The sequence below is a fragment of the Manacus candei genome, unplaced genomic scaffold (assembly GCF_025592945.1).
Source record: "Manacus candei isolate 608988 ecotype Guabito, Panama unplaced genomic scaffold, ASM2559294v1 h1tg000016l, whole genome shotgun sequence".
In the NCBI taxonomy this organism is placed as follows: domain Eukaryota; kingdom Metazoa; phylum Chordata; class Aves; order Passeriformes; family Pipridae; genus Manacus; species Manacus candei.
In genome coordinates, this window is record NW_026138064.1 from 6,256,635 (window position 1) to 6,269,097 (window position 12,463).

At 38.0% G+C, this 12,463-nt stretch overlaps 1 protein-coding gene across 1 annotated transcript in view; it reads left to right on the forward strand.

Moving 5' to 3' along the window:
* Positions 1–12,463, forward strand: part of MAN2A1 (mannosidase alpha class 2A member 1) — a 109,495-nt gene that overhangs the window by 24,114 nt on the left and 72,918 nt on the right. The window contains exons 4-6 of the mRNA XM_051782576.1: positions 7,993–8,164; positions 9,849–9,976; positions 11,476–11,649. Coding sequence (XP_051638536.1) covers positions 7,993–8,164; positions 9,849–9,976; positions 11,476–11,649 — 474 coding nt within the window. The remainder of the gene's footprint in view (positions 1–7,992; positions 8,165–9,848; positions 9,977–11,475; positions 11,650–12,463) is intronic.

Sequence of the window (12,463 nt, forward strand, 5' to 3'; positions counted from 1 at the left end):
TTTATCACAATTATAGTATCGAGGGGTAAGATGCAGTATTGCAGTAAGGGCAGTCATTTTGTGATCTATAGTACCCACTTTGGAACATGCAGATACCATATCAGCCACAGATGGGTCTCCTGGCAATGCATCTATAATTTTCTAACAATCTTGGTTCGCATTATCTTTTACTAACTGCTTTAGGAGAGCCTGACGCAGAATTTCATCATCTACCTGCTTTTCTAATGAAACTGCAATATGTTCAACAAACTGTAAAAAAGGTTCCCTCGGTCCCTATTTCACTGTTGTATATCTAGGACGAGGGGAAGCAAGTTCCATAGTTTTAGTCAGAGCTAACATTCCCATCTGCTGACATTGTTGTAGCACGACAGGATCGCACTGGGCTTGTAAGTCAGGATTGCTAAAACAATTTTTTCCCATATAAGCTTCCACTCCTACACCCAGTCTCGGATCCCCTGCAAGGAAGTCTCATATTCCCCATAGATATTCTTTCTGCTTGTTTCTGCCAGTTAGTTTTAAACACTTGGTGTTGTACAGGTTCAAATAAAACTTGAGCTAGATGGTCAATATCATAAGGAGTGAGCAAATCAGCATTAATTGCACGAATCACACGCATAACTTCAGGACAATTTACACCATATTTTGTTACATACATTTGCAAATCCTGAATAACCTTCCAAGCAGATACATAATGTTCGTCTTGCTTGCCAGAGTTAGGAACAGCTTTTAACACAGGATAAGCTTCTACTCCTGGCTCTATTCCTGGAGCAAAGGCAGCATCATTCACAGCTTGTGAGGGGTGCCCGATCTTGTCTAACAACTCCCATTCCCCCCTTTCTGCAGCTTGTACGTGCACCGTCTCCCATTGCTGTAACAGTTACTGGTGGCAAAGTCCATGGATCAGTCAATGTTCGTGTCTTTTGGCACTGGGGCCCCCCATCTACAGGTTGTAAGGCTCGATTACGGACAGAGGCATTTTCAGCTTCCTCCATGTCTGCATCTTCTACTGGGGGGGGGGCTGACGCCAAATGATACAAGCCCTTATTAGGTATATCATCCTCATTGTTTTCATCAGTGTCCTCGTCCTCCTCCTCGTTCTCCTCTAGCAGAGGAACAGAGGATGCAAGCTTTTGCTTTGCTTTAAATCCTTCTACAAGTTCTATAGGTGTCTTATAATGGTAAGGGACTATCGCAGTAGGGGACTTGTATTTACAAGGAGTTTTAACTAGCTCATGGGGTGCAGGATAGCAAACTTTTGAGCCTTTCGGGGTTCTTGTAGCTGGACCCTTGGTAGATTTTTTAGTATGTGGATCCAGACATCACACTGTTTCTTTTTTATCTGCTAAAGCACCCAATTCATCATCAGAGGGGGAGGTAGCAAGTGGCGATGCTGCAGCAACTGAAGTTCCTTCCTCCCCTGCATGTCCTTCTGTATCTGACAAAGGCTCTGTTTCAGGCAACTGAATACCTTCTGAAACTTGTTCATTAAGCCAGTCTTTTAAAGTCTCAACCAATATATGCCAGGTGGCAGGCAAACCTTCTACTTCCTTAGCATTCTTAGTACCCCTATAGACCTCTTTCCAGAGTGTATTCTCCACCTTCTCCCAAGTCTTAACTCTAAAAGCAACTCATGTGTTAGCTTCAAAGCCTTGCTTTGGACACCATAGCAGCAAATGTTTCAAGTCATAATCTTCAACAGTTACACCTTTACACTTTAGGAAGTGCTTCCAAGTGGACAGCACCAACTTTTCCTCTTTAGAATCTGATTCCCCATTATCACAGTCTTTGTTCTTGATGGCTCACATTTTCCAGGTGTCAGTAGTTCTCAGTAGTTCTCAGGTCTGGACCCAGGCGGTCTCCTCACTGCTCTCAGCTACACCAAGCTCCGTCACCACCATCCTTCGCCCAATGGTCAGTAATGCAGTATCACGTCGGGGTCACCAGATGTCGGTGTAGAGTCGTGACAGCCGATAAAGACACAAGGGGTCAGTTATGTGCAGAAAACATGTCTAAAGTTCCACTTTATTTTCTCATCTGCTTTTTTATACTCCTTGCTAGCATCAAGCAGTAACCTTATTTTAAGTAAGCAAGCAACAGCATTTTCATTGGCTAGGATCTATTCGTGATACATTTGGCAAAGCTCAAGGGCTTATTGCAGTTCCCACATCCTAGGCCTACTGACTTTACAGTCTGTCTTTGTTTCTTCATTAGGGCTGCATACTGACTTTCTTACCATCAAGGATACACACGAAAGTTTGCCCAGTCAATATCTTCATCCTGGGAGCTAATAGACCCACTATTAACCCCTTCAATACAGTATTGTCCAGTTATGACAGCTAAATTAATGAAGTATGGATATAGTAAAAAGAAAATAATCACAGTATTAACTTTGAACAGCCTATCTGTAGAAATGTCTTGAAACCTGTGTCTATTTTCTCTCTTGTTGTAGTTCTAAAAACTTTCCTAGAAAGAAGAAACTCTGTACAGACACTTAATAAATCCAAAGCTATCCCAAAGGACTATACAGAACTTCTCATTCTCTTGGTTCTCCTTAGAAAGGGCTTTGGAGTTTACCTGTGTCATTTCTGCTGAAGTTAGTACGATCATATCCTAACAACAGGCTGTTGGCATCCTGCTAGAGACCAGTTGCCTGGTCTGGTGTTACATCTGTCCTTCTAGAATAACTTGACTAAATTGAACAAAGACTCGGTGCACAGTGTAGGCTGAGGCAATTTTTCAAGAGCGTGAGGCTTGGGAGCTGCATGGGAATGTCCTGAGGAAAACAGAAAACTTTACCAGTGTCTATGCAAGTCATGAGATTCAGTAGGGGCTCAGTGTCCTGGTACTGATTTTTTTTATTTTTTATGTTTTATTTCTACTGACACTTTTTCTACAGATTCTAGTAATTTAAATTGTTTTAAAAATTATTTAATTTTTATTAGATTTATACACCTTCAGTAACTGTCTTCTAAACATTGGGCTGGTTTCTTCTATGGTGCCTGATGTGTCTGAGGCACTGATGTGTCTCACTACCCATATGGAATTTACCAGTTTCTATTGCCATTATGGAAGGACTCTTTGGAGCTAACTGTTGGCTTTCTGACCTCTAGCCTTTTGCTTTCTACTTCATGTCTAGCTTTGAGTCATGCCTCCTACAATCAGCTGTGGTAGGTTTTCAGAGCCAACACCTTTTGCGTATGACAAGATTTAGCACAGGGTGCCTTAGCAGTATTTGGTTCATCCTGTAGCACCAGTTCTGTTTCCCAAAAGTGACCCACTGAATGTTGATTCTGAGGAATCTGAGAAATTTGAGTTTACTGAACATCTTCTCACATCAAGATTATTGCTGGACAGGCTGGATTGATGGACCAAGGCCAGTTGTATTGAGGTTCAACAAGGTGAAGTTCTGGGTCCTTCTGTTGGGTCCTGACAACCCCCTGCAGTGATATAGGCTGAGGGAAGAGTGGCTGAAAAGCTGCTCGGGGAAAAGGACCTGGGTCTGCTGTTTGACAGTGGCTGAACATGAGCCAGGAGTGTGCCCAGGTGGCCAAGAAGGCAAGGATGCCAAGGGCATCCTGGCTTGGATCAGTAATAGTGTGGCCAGCACGACCAGCGCAGGGACCGTCCCCCTGTATGGGGTGCTGGTGAGACCACAACTCTAATCCTGTGATCACTTTTGGGCCCCTCACTTTGAGGTGCTGGAGCGAGTCCAGAGAAGGGCAACAGAGCTGAGTAAGGGTCTGGAGCACAAGTCTGATGAGCAGCAGCTGAGGGAACTGGGGGTGTTTAGCCTGGAGAAAAGGAGGCCCAGGGGGACCTTACTACAACTTGTTTACTCCTTATGATCACTTACTACAACTACCTGAGAAGAGGGTGTAGTGTAGCCAGGTGGGGAGCAGTCTCTTCTTCCAGGTAACAAGTGATTTACAGGAGTAGATGGCCTCGAGTTGTGCCAGGGCAGGTTTAGATTAGATAGTAGGAAAAAATTCTTCACTGAAAGGGTTGTTAACATTGGAACAGGTTGCCCAGAGAAGTGGTGGAATTGCAACCCCTGGAAGTGTTCATAAAAGCGTGTGGATATGTCACTGAGGGACATGGTTTAGTGGTGAACACAGTGGTGGTTTAATGATTGGACTTGATTTTCTTGAAGGTGTTTTCCAACCCAAATGATTCTGTGATTATTTTGGTAGATACTGCCATCTGTCACTACAAATTACAGTCCTCCTCACCGTGTGCCAAGCAGGGCGTACGATCTGGAGGCTGTTGTTAGCTCAGCTGGCCAATAGCAAAGGCTCTTAATATCAGGTTGTGCTGGAGGAGACTTCATCAGAGTCTCCAGATTTTTAGCTTTGTGTCTTTTGAAACTGGGAGACTGAACAGCTCTGTGTTACTTCTATGGAAACAGTTCTCAAAATAGAGGAATTGCTGAGAACATGGACACATCTCTTATTAGACTCCAAAATAGGATGAAAGTTACTAAGCTCACTCAGTGAGAAATGCCTTGAGCTTCACTATATATTTGCTATGATTCCTGAAATATTATAGTATCTTTTGGAAGGTCAGAGGGTTTTCTTCAGGTCCAGAGACCCTCTCTATGCCATTCCTCTCTATCAGGTTTGGGTTGTCTGTGTTTAGAAAGCCTAACCAAACAAAAAAAAAACCCAACAAAACTCCCCCACCTCAAAGTCCCCAAGCAAACCAGTAAAAAACCCCAAACAAACACCCTCACAGAACAAACCAACCAAAAAATAAGAAATCCCAAGTAAACAACAGTCACAGCACCAAAAATACCAACCAAAAAATCCCACTGAAAAAAAAGTCAACCAAAACCACTCACCCTCCCACCCACTTTATAAAAGTTTGTGGGTCACCAAGATTATTAAATTTCTGAGACAGATAAAGCATAAATACTCCTTCATAACCAGAGGTAGCCTCACCAACACCTTTTCCACTTTAACTTTTTGTGTTATCAGTCATGGAATTTTCTGTAGGAATTTCCTCTTTACCTAGGAAGTAGATAAGTAATGTGTCTGTCTATTTCTTAATTTTTACTTATGACTGATGCCTCTTGGTGCGCCTGAGAGCTCCGTCTAAGGAAGCTTAATCTGTGTTTCTTTCCAGCATTGCTCTGACCCTCTTCCAAACACAGGCCATAGTGAACATAGCTTAAGAGTTGTATTTTTACAAGCATTCATACATCTGTCTTGGAGGGAGTAATGAGTTGAATCTATAGTAAGATACTTATTCTTTCATCTGAGAGAAGTCCTCCTCATGACTGTCCCTTCAATAATAGGGTTTGAAGAATTCTTTGAAGTTATGAGTGCTGTCTCCCATCTTTCTGATGCAGCTTTTTTCTGGCGTATGTTGTTCACAAGGGCTTGCCTGAAGTCTTAATGCTGTTGTCAGTCACCTTTAAGAGCTGACTTCCTTACTGTTGTCTGGTTTTTGTTCCTAAGTCTTCCTTCTTAATATGTAAATTCTTCATGCCTTTACTATAAAATTCTGTCTGTGCTTTCACTAGCAGCAACTAAAAGCGAGAAGTCTGCATCTCCTCATACATACAATCTAAATATCTCTCAGTATGTTTAGGCTTCTCAGTTGATACCTAATAGACTTAAACTGAGAGATAATCCTGGTAAATGTAAATGTTTCTTCACCAAAGGTGATCATGTGAGATTGGTTATTGTTTGTTTTTGCAAAGAATGTTATCATAGAAATCTCCTGACTTGATACTACTTTTGGTAAGGACATTTCTGTGCAATTGCCTAGAGTATGAAACTACACTTGAAAGAGGGAAAAATTATCTGTAACAAACGTCTGAAATCTCTTGTATAGCTAATGGTTACATTATTCCTTTCCCAGAGAATTAAAAAAGCATCGTGCAAAGGAAATGCATTCTGGAAAAAAAGAGCTTAAGGCATCATGAACCTGTAGTGTAACAATGTATGTAAAAGATATTTACCAAGAAATGGGATCAGTAAAGATATTAGCTGCAGAGGCTTTAAATTCTCATTACATGTTATGTTTTCTCATCTGAGGTTACTTTAACTTCTCATGTAACCAATTATGCTAGTGAGAATATGCAGCTCAAAGGCAAAGAAACTGCCTTGAAACAATCTTATCTAGTGGGTGGCATCCCTGCTTATTGGAGGGGGGTAGGTAGGAACTAGGTGGTCCTTTCCAATCCAAGCCATTCTATGAATCTAAGAAACAGAATCCATAGGGAAGGTGGTGGGTCTAGGTTCCATGTTCTTTTTTTGGGGGGGGGGGGGATGACTGAATGTGCTGATGCTCTGAAACACTAAATTCTGCTCAATCTGGGTTAACTGCTTCCATTTGAATTTAACCACGGCCTAGAAAGTTGGGGTCTATGCTTCTCCCTTCAGCAGCTAGTGTGTTTACCCATAACTGGGAAATAAGCATTGAGAATGGGTTCCCTTCAGACTTTTGTAGAATGAGTCCCCTTCACACTCTCGATCAGTGGTGGCATAATTGTCTTTTAGTTGCTGGCAGTTGAGGAAGATTTGAGCACCTCAGTAGAATGTCTGATCTGGGGGGGACTCAAGCAGCGCAGGTTAATCTCAAACCAGTTGTTGTGTGAGACTAGGGGCATCAAATAGGTGGCATTTCTTTCTGGAGCAGATTAAGGACCGAACATACAACCTGCTGTACTGGCAAAGCCCTTATGTCAGCTGTCACATGGTTCAACAGCAGTTTCTTGTGACTGCCTGAAGTGGATTAGGCAGCTAAAATCCAGAGAGGAGAACTCTGCTCAGGGACAGTGAAATTGTCGACCAGCACAGCTGGATTTGAAAGATGATGTTCAGCTATGACCCAAGGGGTTGAAAGACACCTCTAGCATCTATTGCTCTGTTAGCAGTGATGATTTTGGTAATGACTTCTCATTAAATAATTTAAGAATTGAGATTTGTGAGCTTTGTAACATATGTGTACCAGATCAGAGTATTTTATTGCTCAGTGTTGGTGGTTACAGACCTAGTATAAAGCAACACTTAAATGTTATTGAAAGTGACTAAAGTAGATTTTTCTCTTGCCTCTCCACCCATGTGAAAGTGTATGGGCACCTCTCAGGACTAAATAATACTTTTTGACACTTCATTAATTATTGGTAACATCAGTAACTTTGCCTTACTAGCACTCACATTAAACAATTTTTTACTATTTAAGATAGTCCCCATTTCTCTGGTGTAAATCTGTATAGCTCTATGAAGTTATCTGCAGTGTTAAGATAAAAGAAAAATTAGGCATAAAGGTTTGATGCTGTTAATATACCATGGAGTTCCAGGGTTGTTTTCTGCTGACCAGGCATGCTGGATGGATATGCTATCCAGATATCTGGATATACTTTTCAGATGACTTCTTAGTTTTTTTAACACGTTTGGAACACAGACTGTTGTCTGACCCACCAAATGTAGGAAATGGGCGGCTCACAAGTTTTTCTTGACATACTGAATTACAGAAATTAGAATTTTATTCCTGGCTTATTTCTCAGTATCTCTATGTGTTTTGGGAATAGGGCGTGGACTGGGAAGATAATCTGTCAGTAGATGCTACAGTCCTCTTGATCTGAGAGATGAGGAAACCTAATGGAACTTCTCAAGGAAGATCAGTTTGCTGATATGTACTTTTTCCTTTTCAATTACTTAATTTTTCCTTAAATTAAAAATAAAAAAAAAAAGAAAATTCGCGATTGCTGGTGCCCATGTATTCCATGTATTCCGTTGATCAAACTTTCTATTTTACAAAGTAGAAAGCCTAATAATCCAGTATACATTTATAAATTTAAGAAATAAAACATCTAAACTTTGTAAAATCAAACTCCTGAGAAGTTTAGCGCTTAAAGCTGTTCACAGCACATAAAGTTCAGTTTTCTAAGAAAAACCTTCACGTAAGTTTTTGTGGGGAGCGGAAAGAAGGCAGTTCTCTAAGGCTGTTGAAAGCAACTTCAATTTCATTTTTTCTTTTTCTTAGGTTGGCTGAAGACTTTTGATGATTACTTTAGAGATCAGACACAGCATATTTTAAATAACATGGTTATAAAACTGCAAGAAGACAATCGAAGGAAGTTTATATGGTCCGAGATTTCCTACTTTTCAAAATGGTGGGACGGAATAGATAGCCAAAAAAAGGATGCTGTTAAAAGGTTTGAACGCTGAACTATATCTTATCTTCCATGTATCATGCTCCAAGATTTATGTATTTTGACTACACTGTAAACTTGAGATTTCAACTTACTGTGATGCAGAATTGCTAGAACAGATGTCTGCTTCAGTTCTGACTTTTTGGACTTGGTTTGGGTTTTTTCCACTTACAAAATAGAAATCTGTTCAGAAAATTGAAGACAAATTACTGAGTTGTTTGTTTCCATGTACAGCCATGAAGATAGCATTCAAGTTGTAATGAAATTGTGATTACAAACTTTATTTGCAGTCACATTAAAGTATTGGCCGTGGAATAAATATAATCTTTCATAATAGCTATTTATGTATTTTTTTCCTTCAATTATAGCAATTATGTTAATAATTATGAAATGAGGGGTTTTTTGTTTGTTTTGAAGTATGTGGAGTTTTTTATAAATATTCAGCTGCTTTAATGGTAAAGTAGTATGTATTCTAAACTCTTCTTAGTTATTTTTAAAATCACAAGTCAAAAGGTAATGTAGAAGTAAAAGATTTGCCTAGATAGTGAGACAAGAAAGCAGGCTTCTTGGATAAACTTGAAGTAAGGATCTAGTTTAGAGTTTTCAGGAAGTGGTGATTGTTTTTTTTTTTTTTTTTTGACTTTGCTTTAAGATAGGAACTAACAGTTCTTGGCTTCTCTTTGTGATGCCCTCCTTCTCATGCCCTGCTTCAACATGCATGTGTTGCAGTATATAGTAAGTCTGTTAGATCTTCACAGCTGTAAAGGTTAGGTAATGCTGGAAATCTGGGGAATTACGTAGAAAACTAGTCATTAAAAATTTATGTACAATGCAAGAGTATTATAGCACAGCTGTTGTTTTTTGACATTAAAAAGGTCTCTTGTAACACAATAAACAGTAAATGATAGTCACTAGGTAACTATGTCCTCTCTTCAGAGGAGTCAGGTATTGATTAAGCTGCTCTAACTCAGAGAAGTGCCCTGGAGATTATTTTTTTGCCATCTTTTTCATTACTCTTATGGGTATTATCTATGATTTGACTAAGTTTTGATAAGTTCACTGTATTTCTTTCTTGAGTCCATTGAAGATTTATATGCTGGTGTACAATGTAAATGCTGAAACTGTAAGGACAACCTGATGTTGGAAATGTGGTCGTTATGTTCACTGACAATAGAGAGACTGGATTATCCTGTGATCTGTTTCAAGAAGGCATTTTAATGAGTGCGATGATGTAAAGCCTTTATAGAGACAATAAACTTCTAAGATCTGTCAGCTTTCTAAAACTCTAAAATAAATGTTAGATCAAAGATGGGGAGATAGTAGTAGTGCTTGAAATGTGCAATGTCTGGGCATCTTGCTCAACTGGCCTTCAGTACCATGGCACATACATTTTTATTTTTGTAATCTGTACAGGAAACAGTGTTCTTCCTGATTTTAAAAAAAGGTATCTAATATGGCACATGCAGTAGAGCTGGTTTTCATTGCACAGAGGCATTAAAATGTCACTGTTCAACTATTCGTTATTCCCAATTTGATTAAAGAAATGTAGTCCAATTATGGAAGTTGCACAAGTAATTTAGATTTTGGCATTACCTCACTGGTAAATACCTGCTGGGTATACAGAAATTGATTTTTAAGAATGTGTTTTCATATGGAAGATTGTGAACAAAATTTACATATTTTTCAGGTTAATAAAAGATGGACAGTTTGAAATAGTAACAGGAGGATGGGTCATGTCTGATGAAGCCTCTGCTCATTATTTTGCTATAATTGACCAACTAATAGAAGGACATCAGTGGCTAGAAAAGAACCTTGGTATGTATATTGATCTAAAATTTAACTATTTTAATACAAGAAGTCTGGTTTGGTTTTTTTTTTTGTTTTGTTTTGTTTTTTTTTTCTTTTGAGTTGTTTAGGAGGCTCTTTTTACTTTGCTTTTCTGAAAGAATAAATCAGACCACTTGCAGGAGTCCAGTATTTGCAATTTGTGATTGCAGATAGAAGTTCCTGGGCAAAGGGAATTCGAACAATTTTATGTCATAACATTTTGTCTTGATCAATGTAAGACATGCGTGGAATATTGGCATAACAAAATATTAACACCTATAGCATGCCGAGTTTTAGATACCATTTCTGGTATCACTAGCAGTTTCCAGTTGCCATATCAGTGTTTTGAAAATCATGACAAAGGTCTTAAAATGAATGAAAAATTTACATTTCTTTCATGTGTTTGGATCTGTTCTGCAGGCTTTCTTATTCATTAGGTTCTCTTATGTAAAGCTTTCAAAAAAAGTAAATATGAAATTTAGATGTAGCAGTGGTAGTAGTAGTAGTTATAAACCCTAAACTGATTGTAATGTTAGAATTGTTTATAATTGAAAAATAAAAATGCTGCTGTTGCAACTTTGAGGAATTACTGACTGCAGTTACACTGGCTGAACTGTTTTGCTGGCTTTGGGATGGATTTTTTGTTTAGTTCCATAAGTAGAAATAAGCCTTTATATATAGAAAATATTTGTACAGTGATTTTAATAATAACATTATTTCATGCAATTAACTGAAATTATTTTGGAAAGCTGTTCCACCGTTTTTCTTAGATTGCTATTTCCATAAACACAGCTTGACATAATTGGATGGGGGAGGAAAGACCTAATAAAAGGGTATTGCATTCCTTACTGTTTTGTTTTCTTTTGGAAAGATGGTAAAAAGTGCCAGTGGAACTATGCTGAAGAACTAAGAGTTAGATGTAGGTTCTTTATTTACTATATGAAGTTCAGAGAAAAGAGAGTATTCATTAATGTGATTCTATTGATCACCAAACTAATAAATCAAAACAGGAGTTAGTTCTGAAACCAAAAAAGATTAATGTTATTTAAATAGCAGTTAAATTTCAACAAGCTACAGTGTCAATCCATCTACATCTGTTCATTTTCCTTCAGCTTTCTTTTTCAATTTTAACATCTGTAAGCTACTTAAACTGAAAAGGGAGATGTGTTTCATTATGATTCCAAGTAAAGATGTTCAGTGCACAATTGAAATAGTGTAGCAACAAGGGGTACTAATCCTGAATATTTTTATTTAGTTAGAATGTCTTGCTTATAAGATATTTGATTTGTTTATTTGTTTGTTTAATTGTTTATCTGTTTAGTTCTATCTTGTTAATTGCTGGGGGTGTTGTGCAGGAGACTGAATAGTTAACTGTATATCTTCTTGGAAATATTATCTTTAGTAGTCTGATTTGAATTATTGGTATAGCTTTCTTTGAGTCAAAAGTAAAACTTTCTCTTCTTTTTGCTTTTTTCTTTTGTCAACAGGAGTAAAACCAAAGTCTGGCTGGGCAGTTGATCCTTTTGGGCATTCACCAACCATGGCTTACCTTCTGAAACGCACAGGATTTTCCAATATGCTTATACAGAGAGTTCATTATTCAGTTAAAAAACATTTTGCGACACAAAAGACACTAGAGTTTTTTTGGAGACAGAACTGGGGTATATGTTTTTCCTTTATGTCAGTTTATTTTGTTAATTTACCCAGGTAAAATGCAACGAGAATTTGAAAAAATACTATGGAAATTTTTACAGAACAGGCTTAGAGGAGTAAGTCTAAACTTGAAAATTTTCAACTTGCTGTTCTGATTAAAAAAAAATCCAAAGTTTTTCATCTAGCTTAACTTTTTCCTCTTTTCCTTTTTGTTTTCTCCCCCTTTTTTTGAATAACAGAAAGGGAATGAGAATAGCTGCGAGGTTGGAAAGGTGTTAAAAACCTGTGTTATTGCTATTGTTCCTCCAATTTTTTTTCTTCATTTTCATTTGTGCTTTTACTTTCTCTTATTTTCATTCTCTCATGTGCCTTGCAAGTATGCATAAAAAAAATATAAGGGGTGGAAAATTCTTTCTCTGCTTTCATTTTTTTTCCTTCCTCCTACTCCTTTATTTCCTTCTATGTGGAAATAAAGTGTACGAGAAGGAACATTTCAACTAATTCAAATGTTGTGCTAATGAGGTGATTGACTTTTGGTTTGATTTTTTCTTTGGTTTTGTTTTGTTGGGTTTTATTTTTCAGTTGTTGTTTTGATTCACTCAAAGTATGAAAGATATGCTTGATTACCTCCAAAATTCTGAAAATCGTTATAATATCCCAGTCTTGGTTGAATCTGTGGTTTTTTCATCTCTATATATAAGGTACATACAGAGGTAGACTTAAGATATAGATATTCAAAATAGAAATTGTCTTGATCTGCTGTTTTTAGTGCAGATTAAGATCATGGAATTAATTTAGTTTTGGCAAATCTGATAAGGTTTA